The sequence below is a fragment of the Pecten maximus genome, chromosome 1 (genome assembly GCF_902652985.1).
Source record: "Pecten maximus chromosome 1, xPecMax1.1, whole genome shotgun sequence".
NCBI classification, from domain to species: domain Eukaryota; kingdom Metazoa; phylum Mollusca; class Bivalvia; order Pectinida; family Pectinidae; genus Pecten; species Pecten maximus.
This window is the reverse complement of record NC_047015.1, coordinates 5608070-5635907: the sequence shown is the minus strand read 5'-3', so window position 1 is coordinate 5635907 and position 27838 is coordinate 5608070. Positions and strand designations below refer to the sequence as shown.

Sequence of the window (27838 nt, the reverse complement as noted above, 5' to 3'; positions counted from 1 at the left end):
CAGTTCCTGGGGTTGAGTATTGGACGGAGAACAGGGGTACACATTTAGATTTGCTCTGAATGAGGATACACCATTTATCAAAAGCGATGAAGGTGGTGGCAATTGCTTTGCCGAAGTATTGATCGCGACAGGGAGCTCTTCTGGCATGGGTAACTCGTGTCTGTTATAACCTTGAGATGACATCAAATTATTGTAATGACGTTGAAATGGTGTTTGATTTTCGTAGTGACCTTGAGCTGATGTGTGATTTTCGTATTGACCTCGAGATGTTTGATTACTGTAATGACCTAGATATGGTGTTTGATTTCCGTAATGACCTTGAGACGAAATATCTTTGTGATTTATATCTACCCGTGGCATCGACACATTTACATCGGTCCGAGGCTGCCTACAGCTGGTTGCGTGCTGTGTAAATGATAGATTTGATTCGTTTACCAACTTCAATCCACTTCTATCGTGTGTACACTGGTCTGCAAAATCTGCAACGTTTACATTGGGGCACAACTTCGAATGATTTTGCTTTTTTCTATTTGACAGGAAAGCATGCATTGCTCCTGATAGAAATCTTCTCCTTTTTCTTGAATTAGCGTTTTTAAGCATTCTTTCATGATTAAGGTTTGTGACACCGTGTATTGCAGGGTTTGATGATATTGGTAGCTTATCGATGGCCATTGGTGCAGTACATTGCTTGTTTTCCTGTTCATTGGTTATTATTGATTTGTGTTCTGGATTACTGGTCATTGTTGAATCGGATTGCTTTCTTTCGTGGTCATCATTGGATATTGTCGATTTGCATTGCGTGTTGTCTGGATCTGAAGATGAATTCGACTCGTTCACGTGTTCGCCGTGTTCTAGTATTTGAGAGACTGCAGAAACAGTTGGGTTTTCACATTCAAGCATTTCCGTTAACAATGGGTTTAAGTCCCCAGTACTGTTACATTGTACACGTAGTCTTGTTGGAACGATGCCTTGTGTCGGATCTCCAAGTTGTAATGATTTTTCAGTTGAGAATTTTTCACCAGTGGTGATTATGCTCAACTGACACATTTCATCGTTACCTTCCAACGCTGATTTCACATTCAGTATATCAGAGTTTACTGGAACACAATGGTTTGTTAGTACCAACTTATTTCTTGGTGACAAAGATTTGTCTGTGGCTGTTTGTGTGCTTGTTCCCGGTGACGAAGACTTATAGACCGATATTGTCTTTGGTAACGAAGACTTGTGTGTCGGTATCACTGTTAGTCTATCGGTTCCTGAAGGTGTATTTGTGGATATTGTCTCTGATGACGAATACTGGTCTCTGTGTGTTAGACTGTTACAACTGAGATCCAGAGGGCTGCCCTGGTATAGACCTTCTGGAGAATCGTCTCTCAGTTCCAAACACGAACCAAACAATGGGTATAGCTGACATTCGTGCTGTTTTAGTCTGTCCTGGAGAGTTATCTGACGTGTGAAATACTCCATACTTTGTAACTAAGGTTACTAGTCACTTCAATTTCGTGATATGACGTTTCAAATACTATATACTAATTACATAGCCGTTTTCGTTAATCAGTTGGATCGATTGGACCTGATTTGTTGTTTTCATTGACAGAGATTTCCCAGACTGTATTAATATCTGCACGTCCGTTATGATATATGCCTGAAATATATTACATTTATAAACGGACAAACAGGGTCGGTCCGAACAGGTTTCTAGTTAACCGGCCACTAAAGTTCCCTAATCTGACGTATGGAATATCACGTACTGGTCCCTAAGGTTACTGTCCACTAAACTCCGTAATCTGATGTATGGAATATCACGTACTGGTCACTAAGGTTACTGTCCACTTAGCTCCGTAATCTGACGTATGGAATATCACGTACTGGTCACTAAGGTTACTGTCCACTAAGCTCCGTAATCTGATGTATGGGAATATCACGTACTGGTCCCTAAGGTTACTGTCCACTAAGCTCCGTAATCTGACGTATGGAATATCACGTACTGGTCACTAAGGTTACTGTCCACTGAGCTCCGTAATCTGACGTATGGAATATCACGTACTGGTCACTAAGGTTACTGTCCACTAAAGTTCCCTAATCTGATGTATGGAATATCACGTACTGGTCCCTAAGGTTACTGTCCACTAAGCTCCGTAATCTGACGTATGGAATATCACGTACTGGTCACTAAGGTTACTGTCCACTAAGCTCGGTGAACTGACGTATGGGATATCACGTACTGGTCACTAAGGTTACTGTCCACTGAGCTCCGTAATCTGACGTATGGGATATCACGTACTGGTCACTAAGGTTACTGTCCACTAAGCTCCGTACACGTACTGGTCACTAAGGTTACTGTCCACTAAGCTCCGTACACGTACTGGTCACTAAGGTTACTGTCCACTAAGCTCCGTACACGTACTGGTCACTAAGGTTACTGTCCACTAAGCTCGGTGAACTGGCGTATGGAATATCACGTACTGGTCCCTAAGGTTACTGTCCACTAAGCTCCGTAATCTGACGTATGGAATAGCACGTACTGGTCACTAAGGTTACTGTCCACTGAGCTCCGTAATCTGACGAATGGAATATCACACACTGGTCACTAAGGTTACTGTCCACTGAGCTCGGTGAACTGACGTATGGAATATCACGTACTGGTCACTAAGGTTACTGTCCACTGAGCTCGGTGAACTGACGTATGGAATATCACACACTGGTCCCTAAGGTTACTGTCCACTGAGCTCCGTAATCTGACGTATGGAATATCACGTACTGGTCACTAAGGTTACTGTCCACTAAGCTCCGTAATCTGACGTATGGAATATCACGTACTAGTCCCTAGGGTTACTGTCCACTAAGCTCGGTGAACTGACGTATGGCATATCACATACTGGTCCCTAAGATTACCGGTCTCTAAAGTTCCATAATCTGAAATATCCCATACTGGTCACTTAGTCCATAGTGGTCACTAGGGTTGGTCACCGAAGTTCCGTAATTTGACTCGTGAAATATTACAGAAGTCCCACTAAATTGTCACACATATAGCATTTGTCATTCGATTGCAATGTGAAACTTTTGATGTGTTCATCCATTGGTCGTTAACAGCCCGTAGTTACTGACTGATCATTACGTAGATCTCCCGAAGAAGATAACATTCTAGTGTTTTGTATAGCTGAACACGGTATGGAAATTACACCTTGAACATGTCTGGACAGGTCTTCGTCTTCATACATTTCCTGAAAACATAAACGTCATTCTAACAAATGTGTTTTATATAATATCAGAATCCAAGAGGATTTTGTACTACGATAATAGTAACTCGGCTCATTAATCTGTCGGAACTGATTCCACTACCTTTATCGCCAGCACAGCTGCTGAACCCTATACAAACACACACATGGGGATCAACAACGCGACTGTGTTATTCTTCTGGTACAATTTGTATGTTACGTTGGGGCATTGTCTTTCGGTAATGATCAGATATCTGTAATTCCGTTTACAAATTCACTTCTACAAATCCACATCTGCAATACATATACATTTAAATGACGTTTCCTGTGTCCCCATGCTATTCCCCATGTGTCCCCCATGCTATTCCCCATGTGTCCCCCATGCTATTCCCCATGTGTCCCCCATGCTATTCCTCATGTGTCCCCCATGCTATTTCCCATGTGTCCCCCATGCTATTCCCCAGTCCCAAATATACATACTATAGCGCAAATTTCCCGTCTACAACACTCCGTAAGGAAATTCCTCGGGCCCCAATATAATTATATAACGCAACAGTTTTCCGTGTCCCCAATGCTCAGTAAGGATATTTCTCAGTCCCGAATATAATAATTCTTTAATGTAACAGTTTTCCGTGTCCCCAATACTCTGTAAGGATATTTCACAGTTCCCAATATAATTCTATAACGCAAGTTTCCCCGTCTCCCAAAAAATGTACGGATATTCCTCAGTCCCAAACAATTCCCCGTTTCCCCAGCAGTTAACATTGTGTATTCATACTTACTTTAGAGCCAATTCAATCCTTTTCATCATGTTTTCGAAGTTCAGAAGCCGATGACAGACTATCTGTTGATGCCATCGTGTGACGTATGTTCCCTAATGCTGTAATTGATCATTGGTGCATTTCTATTCCAGTCTACCATGTCGGATAGTTCCCAAGTCGTTGACACTGTATATTACCTTAGACTTGTATATATGCATTATTAATTAATGTCGCGCTTGAACAGCATGTAATCGATATCTTTTCACATGCGATGCGTAACATAATATGTAGCACGAACTATGAAAACGTCATCCTTGGATGAAAACTTATAACAATACATGCGTTTAACCCGATGATCGATATTGATAGATAACCGAGCAGGGTAGACAAATATATATATCATATTTTAAAATCCGGTATACAAAGAACTTATGTTGCCATTCAACTATCTGTATACTCCTCGTATAGATTTCCCTTCTTTGGACAAAGTGGTCGGCACTAAAGGTCGAGAGCTGGGACAAGAAGCAGCTGTGGGAAATGTTGTCGGCACTAAAGGTCGAGAGCTGGGACAGGAAAGCAGCTGTGGGAAATGTTGTCGGCACTAAAGGTCGAGAGCTGAGACAAGAAACAGCTGTTGACAATGTTGTCGGGACAAGAAATCAAGGGCTGTGGCAGGACAATAGCTCTCGAACGATTTTCAAAGACAGTGAATCGTCCGACTGGCTTTGGAGGAGACGAAAAGAAGGATCTGTAAGCCATCCACTAAAAGGCAGCGATTAGACCAATCACTGTGGGCCAGCCAACTCAATACGTTCCAACCACCGGGATAACAAGGCTGACTGAAGACGTCTATGTAACCTGAAGATTATTACTGATTCGTCTAAAACTCTTTGTTCTAGAAGTTAGTAAAAGTAAAGTATTGAATGCTGTTTCGAATCATCCGCAAAACAAAACTCTTGGTTAATGACTTTTTATGGTGTAATCAATTAAACGTAATGACACTGATTAGACCGAATATCACAAGAAGTACCGCCTTACAATTCATATGGCAATATGAACCCTAGCTAGATGTATCATACATGAACTGGAGTAAACTCGAGATACAATGTTCAATTTACATAGACATAATATAAACTAATACTTTCAATCACGTAGTCAGCCTGTTATCAAGTGAATTCGCCCATGAATAGTTTTGTATATGTCACAAGTGTAGTACATGTATACCCTCATTAGTTGCGCCAGTATGAAATGTTTTGTGATGCGGTAATAAGGACAATGACATTACGCCATGAATAGAAAACGGCGCAACAAAATGACTGTGTATTTTATTTATTTTACGACAATTGCGAAAAAAAATGATATCCACTTATATTTATCACCCCACCTACACTACCATCTGTCAGAAATGGTCCGTGGGCCTTGCTGAAGAAGTAAACCGGAGTACCCAGTTTCTACCCACGTAGCCGGGAAGTCAAACAACTTGATCTCAACATTGAGAAAAGCCAAACTATCTTAACTCTACAACTTCAAAATCAATAAAGTTACCGCCACCGGCTAGTAAGACAGTGACATGCCCAGACGCGCTCCAGAACCTAAGGTCAGCAAAAGCGAATGGTGGAGACGGAGACTCCCACACCTACAGACGACTGTCAACACCATCGGGCCGGAACGCACTCACACTTGCCAATGATAATAGTAATAATACGGTTTCAAAGAGAAGTACGGTGGATTCGAGCACCACACTTGAACCCGATCTGTGTACAGGTAGTCGCCCCAAGGTACCGCAAGACCAGAAACCCCTCCACCCCTCCATACTGACGACAGTCAACCAATGGAACAAAGACAAACCACAGCTTTGCCAACCACTTATAAACCGTATTCAAGTATTGGCCTCACCAGCCTGCCCCCTGCAGCACTCATCACAAATATGACAACTGTTTGTAACTTCTGACCTCTCATACATATTTGCTACAACGGTATGTACCAAGTTAATCATCTACAACTGTGTGACCTCTGACCTCTCATACAGATTTACTCCTACGGTCTGTACCAGGTTAATCATCTTCAACTGTGACCTCTGACCTCCCATACAGATTTACTCCTACGGTCTGTACCAGGTTAACCCTCTACAACTGTGTGACCTCTGACCTCTCATACAGATTTACTCCTACGGTCTGTACCAGGTTAATCTCTACAACTGTGTGTGACCTCTGACCTCTCCTACAGATTTACTCCTACGGTCTGTACCAGGTTAATCCTTTACAACTGTGTTACCTCTGACCTCTCATACAGATTCCTACGGTCTGTACCAGGTTAATCCTCTACAACTGTGTGTGACCTCTGACCTCTCATACAGATTTACTCCTACGGTCTGTACCAGGTTAACCCTCTACAACTGTGTGTGACCTCTGACCTCTCATACAGATTTACTCCTACAGTCTGTACCAGGTTAATCCTTTACAACTGTGTGACCTCTGACCTCTCATACATATTTTCTCCTACGGTCTGTACCAGGTTAATCCTTTACAACTGTGTGACCTCTGACCTCTCATATAGATTTACTCCTACGGTCTGTACCAGATTAACCCTCTACAACTGTGTGACCTCTGACCTCTCATAAATATTTTCTCCTACGGTCTGTACCAGGTTAACCCTCTACAACTGTGTGTGACCTCTGACCTCTCATACAGATTTACTCCTACGGTTTGTACCTGGTTAATTTACAACTGTGTTTGACCTCTGACCTCTGATACACATGTACTCCTACGGTCTGTACCAGGTTAACCCTCTACAACTGTGTGACCACTGACCTCTCATACAGATTTACTCCTACGGTCTGTACCAGGTTAATCATCTTCAACTGTGTGTGACCTCTGACCTCTCATACAGATTTACTCCTACGTTCTGTACCAGGTTAATCTCTACAACTGTGTGTGACCTCTGACCTCTCATACAGATTTTCTCCTACGGTCTGTACCTGGTTAATCTACAACTTTGTGTGACCTCTGACCTCTTATTCATATTTTCTCCTACGGTCTGTACCTGGTTAACCATCTACAACTGTGTGACCTCTGACCTCTCATACATACTTTCTCCTACAGTCTGTACCTGGTTAATCTACAACTTTGTGTGACCTCTGACCTCTTATTCATATTTTCTCCTACGGTCTGTACCTGGTTAACCATCTACAACTGTGTGTGACCTCTGACCTCTCATACAGATTTACTCCTACGGTCTGTACCAGGTTAATCTCTACAACTGTGCGTGACCTCTGACCTCTCATACAGATTTACTCCTACGGTCTGTACCTGGTTAACCCTTTACAACTGTGTGACCTCTGACCTCTCATACATATTTTCTCCTACAGTCTGTACCAGGTTAACCCTCTACAACTGTGTGACCACTGACCTCTCATACAGATTTACTCCTACGGTCTGTACCAGGTTAATCATCTTCAACTGTGTGTGACCTCTGACCTCTCATACAGATTTACTCCTACAGTCTGTACCAGGTTAATCTCTACAACTGTGTGTGACCTCTGACCTCTCATACAGATTTTCTCCTATGGTCTGTACCTGGTTAATCTACAACTTTGTGTGACCTCTGACCTCTTATTCATATTTTCTCCTACGGTCTGTACCTGGTTAACCATCTACAACTGTGTGACCTCTGACCTCTCATACATATTTTCTCCTACAGTCTGTACCTGGTTAATCTACAAGTTTGTGTGACCTCTGACCTCTTATTCATATTTTCTCCTACAGTCTGTACCTGGTTAACCATCTACAACTGTGTGTGACCTCTGACCTCTCATGCAGATTTACTCCTACGGTCTGTACCAGGTTAATCTCTACAACTGTGCGTGACCTCTGACCTTTCATACAGATTTACTCCTACGGTCTGTACCTGGTTAACCCTTTACAACTGTGTGACCTCTGACCTCTCATACATATTTTCTCCTACAGTCTGTACCAGGTTAACCCTCTACAACTGTGTTACCTCTGACCTCTCATACATATTTTCTCCTACAGTCTGTACCAGGTTAATCTCTACAACTGTTTGTGACCTCTGACTGATCATACATCTGTACCAGGTTAATTTCTACAACTGTTTGTGACCTCTGACTGATCATACAGATTTACTCCTACGGTCTGTACCAGGTTAATCTCTACAACTGTGCGTGACCTCTGACCTCTCCTACAGATTTACTCCTACGGTCTGTATGAGGTTAACCCTCTACAACTTTGTGTGACCTGTGACCTTTCACACAGTTGTACTCCTACGATCGATACCACATGAATCCTCTACAACTGTGAATCAGGCATACGTATTAACTGTCCCAGCTATGAAGAATAAAAGAGGCCCAATGGACCTCTATCACTCACCTGCTCCTAATTTAGCTTTGCTCAGCTGGTTACAACATTATTCAAATATGAGAGTATTTAGATGTTGAGAAGTCATCATATAAAGTTTTTAGCATATTTGACTCAGGTGACTTTGAAAGTTGTGATCTTCAAAAGACATTGAATACTGGCTAGAGGCAACTCGATACACATTTACTTTGATAGGAAAGTGTAACACAAACATAACAAAAACATTAGAACATTACACATTTAATCAAAAGAATGAGAACAGAAAATTCATCAGAACAATGAAAACAATGTAATTGTACACAATCCCGACGATGGGATCATTAGTATGTGGGAATTTCTTATGAAATAGATGCTCCAAATGCCTTATGTTTTGAATTTTTATCTGCAAATAAATTGGAATGTGGACACCTTTATTACTAATACTGAAGGGTATAACTGTCTATACCAATGTTCAATGAATATTTATACAGTGCAGGCCATCTATGGACACTACTCATTAAAGGTCCTGTCTCTGTAACATCCATTCTGGAGATACAGAAATATCAAAATTGACATCATTTAAAAGAAAACTCTTTATGGACCTTACGAACCTCGTAACTTGGAAGTTGAAGTCTTGACACAACTTTCTGGTGGAACTACATACCTGGAGGTTGAAGTCTTGATACAATAATCTGTGTATCATATGTAATTCCTTACCCATTACTTTAAGTTTTCGTACATTTGTACAACTACCTGTGGACCATATGAAACACTTTACCTTGTACAGTAGTTCCAAGTCTTAACACAACTGTCTGAGGACTATAGAACTCATAACCAAGTCTTAACACAACTGTCTGAGGTCTATAGAACTCATAACCAAGTCTTGACACAACTGTCTGAGGACTATAGAACTCATAACCAAGTCTTGACACAACTGTCTGACGACTATAGAACTCATAACCAAGTCTTAACACAACTGTCTGACGACTATAGAACTCATAACCAAGTCTTAACACAACTGTCTGAGGACTATAGAACTCATCACCAAGTCTTGACACAACTGTCTGAGGACTATAGAACTCATCACCAAGTCTTAACACAACTGTCTGACGACTATAGAACTCATAACCAAGTCTTGACACAACTGTCTGAGGACTATAGAACTCATAACCAAGTCTTAACACAACTGTCTGACGACTATAGAACTCATAACCAAGTCTTGACACAACTGTCTGAGGACTATAGAACTCATCACTAAGTCTTAACACAACTGTCTGAGGACTATATAACTCATAACCAAGTCTTGACACAACTGTCTGAGGACTATAGAACTCATAACCAAGTCTTGACACAACTGTCTGAGGACTATATAACTCATAACCAAGTCTTAACACAACTGTCTGAGGACTATATAACTCATAACCAAGTCTTGACACAACTGTCTGAGGACTATAGAACTCATAACCAAGTCTTAACACAACTGTCTGAGGACTATAGAACTCATAACCAAGTCTTGACACAACTGTCTGAGGACTATAGAACTCATCACCAAGTCTTGACACAACTGTCTGACGACTATAGAACTCATCACCAAGTCTTGACACAACTGTCTGACGACTATAGAACTCATAACCAAGTCTTGACACAACTGTCTGACGACTATAGAACTCATAACCAAGTCTTAACACAACTGTCTGACGACTATAGAACTCATAACCAAGTCTTGACACAACTGTCTGACGACTATAGAACTCATAACCAAGTCTTGACACAACTGTCTGAGGACTATAGAACTCATAACCAAGTCTTGACACAACTGTCTGGCGACTATAGAACTCATAACCAATTCTTGACACAACTGTCTGGCGACTATAGAACTCATAACCAAGTCTTGACACAACTGTCTGAGGACTATATAACTCATAACCAAGTCTTAACACAACTGTCTGAGGACTATAGAACTCATCACCAAGTCTTAACACAACTGTCTGACGACTATAGAACTCATAACCAAGTCTTGACACAACTGTCTGAGGACTATATAACTCATAACCAAGTCTTAACACAACTGTCTGACGACTATAGAACTCATAACCAAGTCTTGACACAACTGTCTGACGACTATAGAACTCATCACCAAGTCTTGACACAACTGTCTGACGACTATAGAACTCATAACCAAGTCTTGACACAACTGTCTGACGACTATAGAACTCATAACCAAGTCTTAACACAACTGTCTGACGACTATAGAACTCATAACCAAGTCTTGACACAACTGTCTGACGACTATAGAACTCATAACCAAGTCTTAACACAACTGTCTGACGACTATAGAACTCATAACCAAGTCTTGACACAACTGTCTGAGGACTATAGAACTCATCACCAAGTCTTGACACAACTGTCTGACGACTATAGAACTCATCACCAAGTCTTGACACAACTGTCTGAGGACTATAGAACTCATCACCAAGTCTTGACACAACTGTCTGAGGACTATAGAACTCATAACCAAGTCTTGACACAACTGTCTGAGGACTATAGAACTCATAACCAAGTCTTTAAACAGATTTCTGAGGACCATGTGGAAGTAATCACCTGAAAGTTAGTCTTGATACAAATTTCCATTCAGAAGTAGCAGTAGTAACAAGATTTTTAAGTTTAATAAAAGTAGGTCAAGATCAACAGATTCACAAATATAGTATCAATGGCAAGGTCTTGTTATAAGGAACACACATCTGAAACATCGAAGCTGTATCTTTAGTATGGTAGTAGAACTGGCATAACACTACATTGTACTTTATACAAGAATTCCACGGAAGTGGATATGTCTCCTGTGCAGAAAGTTGGATGATTACAAGAGTTTAAGCTTGATCAGCCCAATAGAACTTGAGTTATTGCACACAAGCTAATTTCTATTTTTAGGAAGTGACCTTGAACTTTAACCTTCGGACCTGAAAAGCAATCTCAAGCAAGCACTTTTGGTAAGGAAGATCTGCATGAACTTTGAATTTGATTGGTCCAAGGAAACTTGGGTTATCACATAGAAACTGATTTTCTATTTTTAGTAACAATGACCTCAACCTTTGATCTTCTGGTCTGAAAAGCAATCCCATGCAAGCAATTTTTGTAAGGAAGATCTGCATGAAGTTTGAGCTTGATTGGCTCAAGGGAACTCGAGTAATCGTACAGAAAAAAAATTCTTTTTTCAGTAACAATGATTTTGACCTTTGAACCTGGCAGGCAATCCCAAGCAAGCTCTGTATGAACTTTGAGCTTGATTGGCCCAAGGGAACTAAAGTTATTGCAAAGAAACTAGTTTTCTATTTTTAGAAACAGTGATTTCGACCTTTAACCTCTGGACCTGAAATGCAATCCAAAGAAAGCCTCTTTGATAAGGAAGGTCTGTATGAAGTTTGAGCTTGATTAGCCCAATGATGCCACTGCTGCCATTGTGATCCCTATATGTCTCCTGCTTTTGCAGATGACACAAAAACAACTTTAACCCAGCTATCTACAGACACTGCCAACACAATAGGTCCCCTTGACTTCATGTCATCAAGCTAAAAAAAATGGTTACTAATCAGAATGACGTTTTTACAATTGTCTTGTTTACATGATAATTTCAAAATCACTGTAATCAGGTGTTTTTCTCAACAATACAAACACATGAACTGGATAACAATAAATAACAATAACGGATGGACATTTCCATATTATCACAACATACAATATCTCAATGACACAAATCAATGATCACAACACACTGTATCTCAGTGACACTGTCTTATAATATCAATGATCACAACATACAATATCTCAGGGACACTATTCTCCTGTATATACATTCTCACATTTTGTTATAGAACTAAATTTGATGTACACATAAATGCTGTAAAGGATTATAGAAGAAACATTGTAGTACTGTAGAAGAAACATTGTAGTACTGTAGAAGAAACATTGTAGTACTGTAGACAAACATTGTAGTACTGCAGAACAAACATTGTAGTACTGTAGAACAAACATTGTAGTACTACAGAACAAACATTGTAGTTCTACAGAACAAACATCGTAGTACTGTAGAACAAACATTGTAGTACTACAGAACAAACATTGTAGTACTGTAGAACAAACATTGTAGTACAGTAGAACAAACATTGTAGTACTGTATAACAAACATTGTAGTACTGTAGAACAAACATTGTAGCACTGCAGAACAAACATGCAGTACTCAGAACAAACATTGTAGTACTGTATAACAAACATCGTAGTTCTGTAGAACAAACATTGTAGTACTACAGAACAAACATTGTAGTACTGTAGAACAAACATTGTAGTACAGTAGAACAAACATCATAGTACTGTATAACAAACATTGTAGTACTGTAGAACAAACATTGTAGCACTGCAGAACAAACATCGTAGTACTGTAGAACAAACATTGTAGTACTGTAGAACAAACATCGTAGTACTGTGGAACAAACATTGTAGTACTGTAGAACAAACATCGTAGTACTGTGGAACAAACATTGTAGTACTGTAGACAAACATTGTAGTACTGCAGAACAAACATTGTAGTACTGTAGAACAAACATTGTAGTACTGTAGAACAAACATTGTATTTCTACAGAACAAACATCGTAGTACTGTAGAACAAACATTGTAGTACTACAGAACAAACATTGTAGTACTGTAGAACAAACATTGTAGTACTACAGCACAAATATTGTAGTACTGTAGAATAAACATTGTAGTACTACAGCACAAATATTGTAGTACTGTAGAACAAACATTGTAGTACTGTAGAACAAACATTGTAGTACAGTAGAACAAACATTGTAGTACTGTAGAACAAACATTGTAGTACTGTAGAACAAACATTGTAGTACAGTAGAACAAACATTGTAGTACTACAGCACAAATATTGTAGTACTGTAGAACAAATATTGTAGTACTGTAGAACAAACATTGTAGTACTGTAGAACAAACATTGTAGTACAGTAGAACAAACATTGTAGTACTGTAGAACAAACATTGTAGTACAGTAGAACAAACATCGTAGTACTGTAGAACAAACATTGTAGTACTGTAGAACAAACATTGTAGTACTGTAGAACAAACATTGTAGTACTACAGCACAAATATTGTAGTACTCATGTAGAACAAACACTGTAGTACTGTAGAACAAACATTGTAGTACAGTACACAAACATTGTAGTACTGTATAACAAACATTGTAGTACTGTAGACAAACATTGTAGTACTGTAGACAAACATTGTAGTACTGTATAACAAACATTGTAGTACTGTATAACAAACATCGTAGTACTGTTGAACAAACATTGTAGTACTACAGAACAAACATTGTAGTACTGTAGAACAAACATTGTAGTACAGTAGAACAAACATTGTAGTACTACAGCACAAATATTGTAGTACTGTAGAACAAACATTGTAGTACTGTAGAACAAACATTGTAGTACAGTAGAACAAACATTGTAGTACTACAGCACAAATATTGTAGTACTGTAGAACAAACATTGTAGTACTGTAGAACAAACATTGTAGTACTACAGCACAAATATTGTAGTACTGTAGAACAAACATTGTAGTACTGTAGAACAAACATTGTAGTACTGTAGAACAAACATTGTAGTACTGTAGAACAAACATTGTAGTACTACAGCACAAACATTGTAGTACTGTAGAACAAACATGCAGTTCTCAGAACAAACATTGTAGTACTACAGCACAAATATTGTAGTACTGTAGAACAAACATTGTAGTACTGTAGAACAAACATTGTAGTACTGTATAAAAAATGTCTAGTTATACATTGTACAGTAGAACAAAGGTCTCTAGATGCATTGTAGTGTAGAACATAGTTCTTTTACACATTGTATTATAAATTACTTAAATGAGGAATGGTGTACTTTTAAAAAAGCCATCAACTTTGATAACTATGATCAATCATATAGCATATATCTATCTACTTATAACATGAGATCCCAGAGGGATCTTGGCGCACACAAATGAAAGATCTGTGGTTCTTTGTCAAACTGATCTTCTCTCAACTTTACCCTTTTTTCTCTCTTAATAATCTGATAACAAGAATAAGATAGCTGTCTGTTAGCCGTTTTGTTTTTCTGATCAAAATCAAAAAAGAATTGGTACAACTATGGACCACCAGTAACTTACAAATGAAGTTTGAGATATATTTCCCCAGTGCTTTTCAAGAAATAGGGATAACAAATTTCATTTCTCAAAATCGAAGATGTCCACCTGTCAACCATTTTGTTTTCCTAATCAAAAATCAAAACTGAATGGCAAAATTAGGAACCAATGGGAACCTACATGTGAAGTTTATGATATATCCCTCCAGTACCTTTCAAGAAATAGCATTAACAAAGATTGTTTACGGACGGATGGTAGACTATGGACGTAGAGTGATTTGAATAGCTCACCATCTGATGATAGTGGGCTAAATATATGATATTCAACATATTATCTAACAAGAGGCCCATGGGCCTTAACGGTCACCTGATTTTTGAAATATTTCAGTAAATTTGAATGAAAGAATGAATTTCAAAACAAATAAAACAAATGATAGTCAAAAATGTGATTTCCCTATAACTATAGTAAAGTTTATCCCCTCCCATGGGGCAAACGCGAGACCCCAGGGCTAGGAAATTCACAATTATGGTAAAGCACCTTAAGACCCTTCGATCTGTGAAGAGTATTTAATTCTACCTTATTTGGGTTGTAAGAAGAAGAATTTTGAAATTTCAGTTAATTTGACCCTTTTTGGCCCCGCCCATCAGCCCCTGGGGGTCAGTCAGGGCCAACATGTACATCAAACTGTCATCCCAAGCTGATAACGTTAACGAAGTTAGAATGAATTCCAATAAAAATCCAACAAATAATAGTCAAAAATGTGATTTCCCTATATAAACTATAGTAAAGTTTACCCCCTACCCAGGGGCAAACATGAGACCCCAGGGTCATGAAATTCACAATTTTGGTAAAGCATCATAAGACCCCTTCATCTATGAAGAGTATTTGATTCTAACATATCTGAGAGTAGAGAAGAAGATTTTTGAAATTTTAGTCAATTTGACCCTTTTTAGCCACCAGCCCCTGGGGGTCAACCAGGGCCAACATGTACATACCATCAAACTGTTATCCTAAGCTGATAATTTGAACCAAGTTAGAATAAATTCCAATAGAAATCCAACAAATAATAGTCAAAAATGTGATTTCCCTATATAAACTATAGTAAAGTTTACCCCCTACCCAGGGGCAAACGCGAGACCCCAGGGTCATGAAATTCACAATTTTGGTAAAGCACCTTAAGAGCCTTCCATCTATGAAGAGTATTTGATTCTAATATATCTGAGAGTAGAGAAGAAGATTTTTGAAATTTCAGTCAATTTGACCCTTTTTGGCCCGCCCACCAGCTCCTGGGGGTCAACCAGGGCCAACATGTACATACCATCAAACTGTTATCCCATGCTGATAATTTGAACCAAGTTAGAATGAATTCCAATAGATATCCAACAAATAATAGTCAAAAATGTGATTTCCCTATATAAACTATAGTAAAGTTTACCCCCTCCCCAGGGGCAAACGTGAGACCCCAGGGTCATGAAATTCACAAGTTTGGTAAAGCACCTTAAGACCCTTCCATCTATGAAAAGTATTTGATTCTACCATATCTGAGAGTAGAGAAGAAGATTTTTGAAATTTAGTCAATTTGACCCTTTTTGGCCCCGCCCCTCAGGCCCCTGGGGGGTGGGGACCATATAATTCACAATTTTGGTTTACCCTCAGCCATGGAAGCTTCCTGTAAAATTTCATTGAATTTAGTTCAGCAGTTTTTAAGATGAAGTTGAAAATGTAAATTGTTTACGACGCAAGACGGACGACGCACGACGCCGGACAAAAGGCGATTGCAATAGGTCAACTGAGACTTCGTCTCAGGTGACCTAAAAATGTCTACACAGCTTAGCACTGCATATCAAACTAAGTTACCTTGGCATTAATGATGCGTCTTTTGAACACTTTCCTTTTGTTGAATAGCAAGAATCCCTGAGCTGCCTCCATCACCCAAACATATAATCATTCAAATAAACCACTTATACACTTCACAACTTACTCCTTCAGCTTATAAAACTGGATTAAGTCTTTTTTCTTTTGTTCATTCCTTCATATCACATTTTTACCTTTGGTATCAACTCTGTCATAACCACATTCATTCACCTATTTACTTGATTGCACTACTTTCCTCTAGTCCATTTCCTCATATCGTGCTTTCTTGGCATTTGGACCTTCACTGTCAGAGTCAGAGTCTAATCCTTCATCTAAGTTTGATGATAGAATATCCAGAGGAATATTCAATATTCGTTGCTCATCAGGTAAAGATGTAATGCCGGACTCAATTGCACTTTGTTCAATTGCAGCAAGTGCTGTGTCAAATGCCTGCACAACTTGTCTGGCATTGTCACATGTGAAACACATAGGTGGAGAAATGTACATGACATTTTTCTCTGGACCATCGTTGGCTATAAGGATCTTTCCTTCTTTCAGTCTGAAATGTAGAAATAATGTTGATTTTACAAAGGGTACATTGTAAAACTTAATTTCATGATACTGTAATTAAATGAACTGTGACTGTAGTATGTACATTTTTAACTTACATCAATCTTTGTATATTTAACATCCAGACTTTCAACTCGTGGCCTTCATGCCTAAACAATCACATGTGGGAATGGCTACCTGTTGATTTATTCACCAACTATTCTATGTTATAGACTCCAAATTAGGGAGTATTACAACTGTAATTATTCTGAGTTATAGACTCCAAATTAAGGAGTATTACAACTGTAATTATTCTATATTATAGACTCCAAATTAGGGAGTATTTCCACTGTAACTTTTATATATTATAAATTCCAAATTAGGGAGTATTACAACTGTAATTATTCTGTGTTATAGACTCCAAATTAGGGAGTATTACAACTGTAATTATTCTGTGTTATAGACTCCAAATTAGGGAGTATTACAACTGTAACTATTCTATGTTAAAGACTCCAAATTAGGGAGTATTACAACTGTAATTATTCTGTGTTATAGACTCCAAATTAGGGAGTATTACAACTGTAACTATTCTATATTATAGACTCCAAATTAGGGAGTATTACAACTGTAACTATTCTATATTATAGACTCCAAATTAGGGAGTATTACAACTGTAATTATTCTATGTTATATATAATCAGATATACCTGATGGACAGACGACGACCTATCATGTGACAACAGACAGATATACCTGATGGACTGACAACGACCTATCATATGACCACAGACAGATATACCTGATGGACTGATAACGACCTATCATATGACCACAGACAGATATACCTGATGGACAGACCACGACCTATCATATGACAACAGACAGATATACCTGATGGACTGACAACGACCTATCATATGACAACAGACAGATATACCTGATGGACAGACGACGACCTATCATATGACAACAGACAGATATACCTGATGGACTGACAACGACCTATCATATGACAACAGACAGATATACCTGATGGACAGACGACGACCTATCATATGACAACAGACAGATATACCTGATGGACTGATAACGACCTATGATGTGACAACAGACAGATATACCTGATGGACTGACAACGACCTATCATATGACAACAGACAGATATACCTGATGGACTGACAACGACCTATCATGTGACAACAGACAGATATACCTGATGGACTGACAACGACCTATCATGTGACAACAGACAGATATACCTGATGGATTGACAACGACCTATGATGTGACAACAGACAGATATACCTGATGGACTGACAACGACCTATCATATGACAACAGACATATATACCTGATGGACTGACAACGACCTATGATGTGACAACAGACAGATATACCTGATGGACTGATAACGACCTATCATATGACAACAGACAGATATACCTGATGGACTGATAACGACCTATCATATGACAACAGACAGATATACCTGATGGACTGATAACGACCTATGATGTGACAACAGACAGATATACCTGATGGACTGACAACGACCTATCATATGACAACAGACAGATATACCTGATGGTCTGACAACGACCTATCATATAACAACAGACAGACAGATATACCTGATGGACTGATAACGACCTATCATATGACAACAGACAGATATACCTGATGGTCTGATGACGACCTATCATATGACAACAGACAGATATACCTGATGGTCTGACAACGACCTATCATATGACAACAGACAGACAGATATACCTGATGGACTGATAACGACCTATCATATGACAACAGACAGATATACCTGATGGTCTGATGACGACCTATCATATGACAACAGACAGATATACCTGATGGTCTGACAACGACCTATCATATGACAACAGACAGATATACCTGATGGACAGACGACGACCTATCATATGACAACAGACAGACAGATATACCTGATGGACAGACAACGACCTATCATATGACAACAGACAGATATACCTGATGGACTGACAACGACCTATCATGTGACAACAGACAGATATACCTGATGGACTGACGACGACCTCTCATGTGACAACAGACAGATATACCTGATGGACCGACGACGACCTATCATATGACAACAGACAGATATACCTGATGAACCGACGACGACCTATCATATGACAACAGACAGATATACCTGATGGACAGACGACGACCTATCATGTGACAACAGACATATATACCTGATGGACTGATAACGACCTATCATATGACCACAGACAGATATACCTGATGGACTGATAACGACCTATGATGTGACAACAGACAGATATACCTGATGGACTGATAACGACCTATCATATGACAACAGACAGATATACCTGATGGACTGACAACGACCTATCATATGACCACAGACAGATATACCTGATGGTCTGACAACGACCTATCATATGACAACAGACAGACAGATATACCTGATGGACAGATGACGACCTATCATGTGACAACAGACAGATATACCTGATGGACTGACAACGACCTATCATATGACAACAGACAGATATACCTGATGGTCTGACGACAACCTATCATATGACAACAGACAGATATTCCTGATGGACCGACGACGACCTATCATATGACAGCAGACAGATATACCTGATGGACAGACGACGACCTATCATATGACAACAGACAGACAGATATACCTGATGGACAGACAACGACCTATCATATGACAACAGACAGATATACCTGATGGACCGACGACGACCTATCATGTGACAACAGACAGATATACCTGATGGACTGACGACAACCTATCATATGACAACAGACAGACAGATATACCTGATGGACAGACGACGACCTATCATATGACAACAGACAGATATACCTGATGGACTGAAGACGACCTATCATATGACAACAGTCAAACAGATATACCTGATTGACAGACGACGACCTATCATATAACAGACAGATATACCTGATGGACAGACGACGACCTATCATATGACAACAGACAGACAGATATACCTGATGGACAGACAACGACCTATCATATGACAACAGACAGATATACCTGATGGACCGACGACGACCTATCATGTGACAACAGACAGATATACCTGATGGACTGACGACGGCCTCTCATGTGACAACAGACAGATATACCTGATGGACCGACGACGACCTATCATATGACAACAGACAGATATACCTGATGAACCGACGACGACCTATCATATGACAACAGACAGATATACCTGATGGACAGACGACGACCTATCATGTGACAACAGACATATATACCTGATGGACTGATAACGACCTATCATATGACCACAGACAGATGTACCTGATGGTCTGACGACGACCTATCATATGACAACAGACAGATATACCTGATGGACCGACGACGACCTATCATATGACAACAGACAGATATACCTGATGGACCGACGACGACCTATCATGTGACAACAGACAGATATACCTGATGGACTGACAACGAAATATCATGTGACCACAAACAGATATACCTGATGGTCTGACGACCTATCATTTTACCATAGCTGATTAAACTTTATGAATTAAATAACATAGACATTGCATAAATGGTTTTACTTACTTGTAGCTGAGAATTTCTGCAGCCTGTTTAGCAGGTTTCCTGCTCTCTTTGTCCAGAACGATTTCTACACCAATGATCATCCCCATACCCCTACAATAGTAACCACACATCAATAACCATCCCCATACCCCTACAATAGTAACCACACACATCAATAACCATCCCCATACCCCTACAATAGTAACCACACACATCAATAACAATCATTAACACATTATTACGGCAGTATCCGGATTGTAACATTAACACATTATTACGGCAGTATCTGGATTGTAACATTAACATATTATTATGACAGTATCCGGAGATTGTAACATTAACACATTATTACGACAGTATCTGGATTGTAACATTAACACATTATTACGATAGTATCTGGATTGTAACATTAACACATTATAACGACAGTATCCAGAGATTGTAACATTAACACATTATTACGACAGTATCTGGATTGTAACATTAACACATTATTACGACAGTTTCCAGATTGTAACATTAACACATTATTACAACAGTATCCGGAGATTGTAACATTAACACATTATTACGACAGTATCCGGAGATTGTAACATTAACACATTATTACGACAGTTTCCAGATTGTAACATTAACACATTATTACGACAGTATCTGGATTGTAACATTAACACATTATTACGACAGTTTCCAGATTGTAACATTAACACATTATTACGACAGTATCCGGAGATTGTAACATTAACACATTATTACGACAGTATCCGGATTGTAACATTAACACATTATAACGACAGTATCCGGAGATTGTAACATTAACACATTATTACGGCAGTATCCAGAGATTGTAACATTAACACATTATTACGGCAGTATCTGGATTGTAACATTAACACATTATTACGACAGTGTCTGGATTGTAACATTAACACATTATTACGGCAGTATCCGGATTGTAACATTAACACATTATTACGGCAGTATCCGGATTGTAACATTAACACATTATTACGACAGTATCCGGATTGTAACATTAACACATTATTACGACAGTATCCGGATTGTAACATTAACATATTATTACGACAGTATCCGGATTGTAACATTAACACATTATTACGACAGTATCCGGATTGTAACATTAACACATTATTACGACAGTATCGGGATTGTAACATTAACACATTATAACGGCAGTATCCGGATTGTAACATTAACACATTATTACGACAGTATCCGGAGATTGTAACATTAACACATTATTACGGCAGTATCGGGATTGTAACATTAACACATTATTACGGCAGTATCCGGATTGTAACATTAACACATTATTACGGCAGTATCCGGAGATTGTAACATTAACACATTATTACGACAGTATCCGGATTGTAACATTAACACATTATTACGGCAGTATCCGGATCGTAACATTAACACATTATTACGGCAGTATCCCGATTGTAACATTAACACATTATTACGACAGTGTCTGGATTGTAACATTAACACATTATTACGACAGTGTCTGGATTGTAACATTAACACATTATTACGGCAGTATCGGGATTGTAACATTAACACATTATTACGACAGTATCTGGATTGTAACATTATACAACAGTATCCGGAGATTGTAACATTAATACATTATTACGGCAGTATCCAGAGATTGTAACATTAACACATTATTACGACAATATCCGTATTGTAACATTAACACATTATTACGGCAGTATCCGGAGATTGTAACATTAACACATTATTACGACAATATCCGTATTGTAACATTAACACATTATTACGGCAGTATCCAGATTGTAACATTAACACATTATTACAACAGTATCCGGAGATTGTAACATTAACACATCATTACGACAGTATCCGGAGATTGTAACATTAACACATTATTACGACAGTATCTGTATTGTAACATTAACACATTATGACGGCAGTATCCGGATTGTAACATTAACACATTATAACGGCAGTATCCGGAGATTGTAACATTAACACATTATTGCGACAGTATCCGGAGATTGTAACATTAACACATTATTACGGCAGTATCTGGATTGTAACATTAACACATTATTACGGCAGTATCCGGATCGTAACATTAACACATCATTACGGCAGTATCCCGATTGTAACATTAACACATTATTACGACAGTATCGGGATTGTAACATTAACACATTATTACGACAGTGTCTGGATTGTAACATTAACACATTATTACGGCAGTATCGGGATTGTAACATTAACACATTATTACGACAGTATCTGGATTGTAACATTATACAACAGTATCCGGAGATTGTAACATTAATACATTATTACGGCAGTATCCAGAGATTGTAACATTAACACATTATTACGACAATATCCGTATTGTAACATTAACACATTATTACGGCAGTATCCGGAGATTGTAACATTAACACATTATTACGACAATATCCGTATTGTAACATTAACACATTATTACGGCAGTATCCAGATTGTAACATTAACACATTATTACAACAGTATCCGGAGATTGTAACATTAACACATCATTACGACAGTATCCGGAGATTGTAACATTAACACATTATTACGACAGTATCTGGATTGTAACATTAACACATTATGACGGCAGTATCCGGATTGTAACATTAACACATTATAACGGCAGTATCCGGAGATTGTAACATTAACACATTATTACGACAATATCCGGAGATTGTAACATTAACACATTATTACGACAGTATCCGGAGATTGTAACATTAACACATTATTACGGCAGTATCTGGATTGTAACATTAACATATTATTACGACAGTATCCGGATTGTAACATTAACACATTATTACGGCAGTATCCGGAGATTGTAACATTAACACATTATTACGGCAGTGTCCGGATTGTAACATTAACACATTATTACGACAGTATCCGGAGATTGTAACATTAACATATTATTACGGCAGTATCCAGAGATTGTAACATTAACACATTATTACGGCAGTATCCGGAGATTGTAACATTAACACATTATTACGACAGTATCCGGATTGTAACATTAACACATTTTTATGGCAGTATCCGGATGGTAACATTAACACATTACAAACATTATAACATTTCAGTTTGTCTCCTTACTAACCTGATGTCTCCCATCATGGGATGTTTTGACTGAATGGCTCTGAATCCGTCAAGCAAACACTTGCCAACAGACTTTGCACTGGCCTGGAGCTTCTCATTGCGTATGACATCCAACACTGCCATTCCTACTGCACAAGCCACAGGGTTGCCACCAAACTGACCATATAAAACAACAAGCACTAATTGTAATGGGATATTCCCCAAATCCCCCCTCAGTCATACCATTTTGTCCACAGTACCTCAAAACCCTTATTTTCCAATTTTCATTGAAATCAAGCAATATCCAAATTTCCACCAATCGGAGGCTAGGAAATGGTGACCATTTTGTTCAAATGTGAAAGTGAGGTAACAAGATTGACTGGTATTCCATGATGTACCTACATATCAAATTTCATCAAACTGACTGACTATATCTAAATTTCCACCAATTAGAGGCGTCTATTTGGTTACCATGGCCACCAAACTTACCGAAAATGTTACCACGTTATTTGCCATCCCTAAAAACCTCTATGTACCAATTTTTCTGAAACTGGAGACCAAATCCAAAAACGGAAATGGGTTCTGATGGCTATCTCTGACTTCTGATCACAAAAAAAGAAAAAACATGCTTCGTTCCCATGCCCCTAATGCGTATGTCTGTAAAGTTTCATAAAGATACTCCCAGTAGTTTCTAAAAAAAGTGACAGAAACCTCTGCGGCGGAAGAAATGAGAAGAAAAATAAGAAGAAGAAGAAACGGAGCAAAAACAATTGTGCCCCGTTTTGTTTGGGGGACATAATTACAAACTACATCAGTAAATTGTTATCTCTGTTCTATTAACTATCTAGATTCTAAAAAGTACACGTTAAGGGTGATAAAAGCTACTCACTGTGCTGCTGAACTCGCTAAGAACGGCTGCTATCTCCTTTGTGGTGACAACCATTGCCATAGGATGACCATTTCCAAGTGGTTTTCCCACCGTAACAATATCAGGCACCACATCTGAAACATCAGACATCACCAGACAATCACGAAGATTCAATTTGTTATCAAAACAATTTAAAGCAGAATAAATTTACAGTTGTTTCTGAGTATCAACTGGAAGTAGTGGTGGCTGGATTATCTACTGAGAACAAAAGTGACTGGATTATCTACTGGGAATAGATGTGACTGGATTATCTACTGAGAACAGAGGTGACTGGATTATCTACTGAGAACAAAAGTGACTGGATTATCTACTGAGAATAGAGGTGTCTAGATTATCTATTGAGAACAGAGGTGACTGGATTATCTACTGAGAACAAAAGTGACTGGATTATCTACTGAGAACAATGGTGACTGGATTATCTACTGAGAATACAGGTGACTAGATTATCTACTGAGAACAGAGGTGACTGGATTATCTACTGGGAATAGAGGTGACTGGATTATCTACTGAGAACAGAGGTGACTGGATTATCTACTGAGAATAGAGGTGACTGGATTATCTACTGGAAATAGAGGTGACTGGATTATCTACTGAGAACAGAGGTGACTGGATTATCTACTGAGAATACAGGTGACTGGATTATCTACTGAGAATACAGGTGACTAGATTATCTACTGAGAATACAGGTGACTAGATTATCTACTGAGAACAAAAGTGACTGGATTATCTACTGAGAACAGAGGTGACTGGATCATCTACTGAGAATAATGGTGACTGGATTATCTACTGGGAACAGAGGTGACTGGATTATCTACTGGAAACAGAGGTGACTGGATTATCTACTGGGGGCAGAGGTGGCTGGACATGTTAAACTTACCATGAGCCTGGAATGACCAGAAGCGTTCTCCAATACGACCAAGCCCAACTTGGACTTCGTCAGCAATACAGATACCCCCAGCTTCTCGTACATACCTGAAATAGAAGAAATCCAGGAATTAGTCAGTAGGTTTATATTGGTCCTATTGGATCTTGACTTTCACTAGCATTCCCAAACATAGGGTGAAAATAATATTTCAAATACACTTAAGCATGTTGCAATAACCTATGATCACTTAGAGTAACTCATACCTAGTCATGTAGAGAAAATGAACAAAAGGCACATCATTTATAACTGATGTACATACACATTGACTGGTACATTTACATTCTCACTGTAAGCTATGTGATAGTAAAGCTCCCACTGTAAGCCAATTAATGGTAAAACTCCCACTGTAAGCTATGTAATGGTAAATCTCCCACTGTAAGCTATGTAATGGTAAATCTCCCACTGTAAGACAATTAATGGTAAATCTCCCACTGTAAGCTATGTAATGGTAAAACTCCTACTGTAAGCTATGTAATGGTAAAACTCCCATTGTAAGCTATGTAATGGTAAATCTCCCACTGTAAGCTATGTAATGGTAAAACTCCCACTGTAAGCTATGTAATGGTAAAACTCCCACTGTAAGCTATGTAATGGTAAAACTCCCACTGTAAGCTATGTAATGGTAAATCTCCCACTGTAAGCTATGTAATGGTAAATCTCCCACTGTAAGCTATGTAATGGTAAATCTCCCACTGTAAGCTATGTAATGGTAAAACTCCCACTGTAAGCTATGTAATGGTTAAACTCCCACTGTAAGCTATGTAATGGTAAACTCCCACTGTAAGCTATGTAATGGTAAATCTCCCACTGTAAGCTATGTAATGGTAAAACTCCAACTGTAAGCTATGTAATGGTAAAACTCCCATTGTAAGCTATGTAATGGTATATCTCCCACTGTAAGCTTAGTAATGGTAAATCTCCCACTGTAAGCTATGTAATGGTAAAACTCCCACTGTAAGCTATGTAATGGTAAATCTCCCACTGTAAGCTATGTAATGGTAAATCTCCCACTGTAAGCTATGTAATGGTAAATCTCCCATTGTAAGCTATGTAATGGTAAAACTCCCACTGTAAGCTATGTAATGGTAAAACTCCCACTGTAAGCTATGTAATGGTAAATCTCCCACTGTAAGCTATGTAATGGTTAAACTCCAACTGTAAGCTATGAATGGTAAATCTCCCACTGTAAGCTATGTAATGGTAAATCTCCCACTGTAAGCCAATTAATGGTAAACTCCCACTGTAAGCTATGTATTGGTAAAACAATCAAACTTAGTTGATATTTACTCTAGCTACCTTGTTAACAAAGTCTGATAATAATATTACAAAGGGCAATAACACTGTAGGTTACCTGTTGAATAATTCCAATTTCTGAACTCGTCCCAGATCTTGTCAATATTTGGCAACATACACCCTAGGTTTCATCAAACTTGGTTGATATTTACCTCAGTCATCATGTTCAAGAGGTCTAATAATCATGTTATATACCTCTTTCTACCACAATACCCTGTGTTATTCAACTCTCAGACCATCAGTTAATCATTACAGCTGATGATTAACAATCTGTTTATACCACACGTGGTATAAACTCTGTACGCATTTCGATTGGCTAACACAGTGAACTTTGACCCAAGCTGCAATTGTTATTGACGTCATCAATAATCTAATGACGTCACACCATCGGGTCCCGGACGTCACCGGTACACTTTATTTGCATACGCGAAATTATACTTGGCCACGTTTCCCTTTGATTCAAGCCGATATTATTGTGGTAGAAACAGGTCACACGACTCGAAATTGTTGGATATGGAATTTATTTCACACTCGTAAGTTATTTTTTAAAAGTTGCAAAAAACACTCGCTAAAGCTTGTGTCTTTTGTAACTTTTAAAAAATAACTTACTCGTGTGAAATAAATTCCATATCCAACAACCACTCGTTGTGTAACCTCTATATATACCTCCATACTAAAGTGTGAGTATAATTAAGTATAAGCATTTGAATGTTCAGGAATGACACCTCCAAACAAATTTAGCCTAGGATGTGAATATAGTACACAAACAAACAAAATCAGAGTAAGTTGAGAGTGAAAACCTTAAATAGCCATCCTGTGTTCTCACGGCGGACTCCAGGGCTTCCCAACACTGGTAATCCATATAAAAAAAGAGGCCCAGAATACCTGTATCGCTCATCTGGTTGGATTTTACCAAAAATCAAAATAATGTTCAAGTTCAATTCGTTAATAGGTTTATTGTTTGAGGTCCAACAATGCTATATATGGTTATTGGGTGGGGATCTCAACTGCTTTAAAGACATAACCCAGAAACAAA

At 38.6% G+C, this 27838-nt stretch overlaps 2 protein-coding genes across 3 annotated transcripts in view; both read right to left on the bottom strand.

Moving 5' to 3' along the window:
• Positions 1-8576: 8576 nt before the first annotated feature.
• On the bottom strand, positions 8577-11450 carry LOC117314530. The gene is made up of 3 exons (XM_033878868.1): positions 11419-11450; positions 9100-10893; positions 8577-9014 (listed from the first exon to the last, which is right to left on the bottom strand). Exons 1-3 carry the CDS (start codon positions 11448-11450, stop codon positions 8849-8851), a joined length of 1992 nt encoding a protein of 663 aa, XP_033734759.1. The 3' UTR covers positions 8577-8848.
• Positions 11451-12107: 657 nt separating this feature from the next.
• LOC117323135 (5-phosphohydroxy-L-lysine phospho-lyase-like) overlaps positions 12108-27838 on the bottom strand; it is a 36320-nt gene continuing 20589 nt past the window's right edge. For both annotated transcript variants that reach the window (XM_033878169.1, XM_033878176.1), the window contains exons 8-13: positions 25462-25556; positions 24546-24658; positions 23679-23833; positions 20543-20632; positions 16320-16921; positions 12108-14842 (exon numbers count right to left, since the gene is read on the bottom strand). In XM_033878169.1, the coding sequence (XP_033734060.1) occupies positions 16621-16921; positions 20543-20632; positions 23679-23833; positions 24546-24658; positions 25462-25556 (754 nt within the window). In that variant the 3' untranslated portion in view covers positions 12108-14842; positions 16320-16620. The remainder of the gene's footprint in view (positions 14843-16319; positions 16922-20542; positions 20633-23678; positions 23834-24545; positions 24659-25461; positions 25557-27838) is intronic.

What these genes read in the sequence shown, in the direction of transcription:
- LOC117314530 (XM_033878868.1), bottom strand. Translation starts at nt 11,450, where the DNA reads ATGGGATTGCTTTTCAGACCAGAAGATCAAAG. An exon ending in TTCAGACCAGAAGATCAAAG is followed by an intron (nt 10,894 to 11,418) that starts GTTGAGGTCATT and finishes ATCTGTTTAAAG; the next exon opens with ACTTGGTTATGAGTTCTATA. An exon ending in ACTGTACAAGGTAAAGTGTT is followed by an intron (nt 9,015 to 9,099) that starts TCATATGGTCCA and finishes CAGATTATTGTA; the next exon opens with TCAAGACTTCAACCTCCAGG.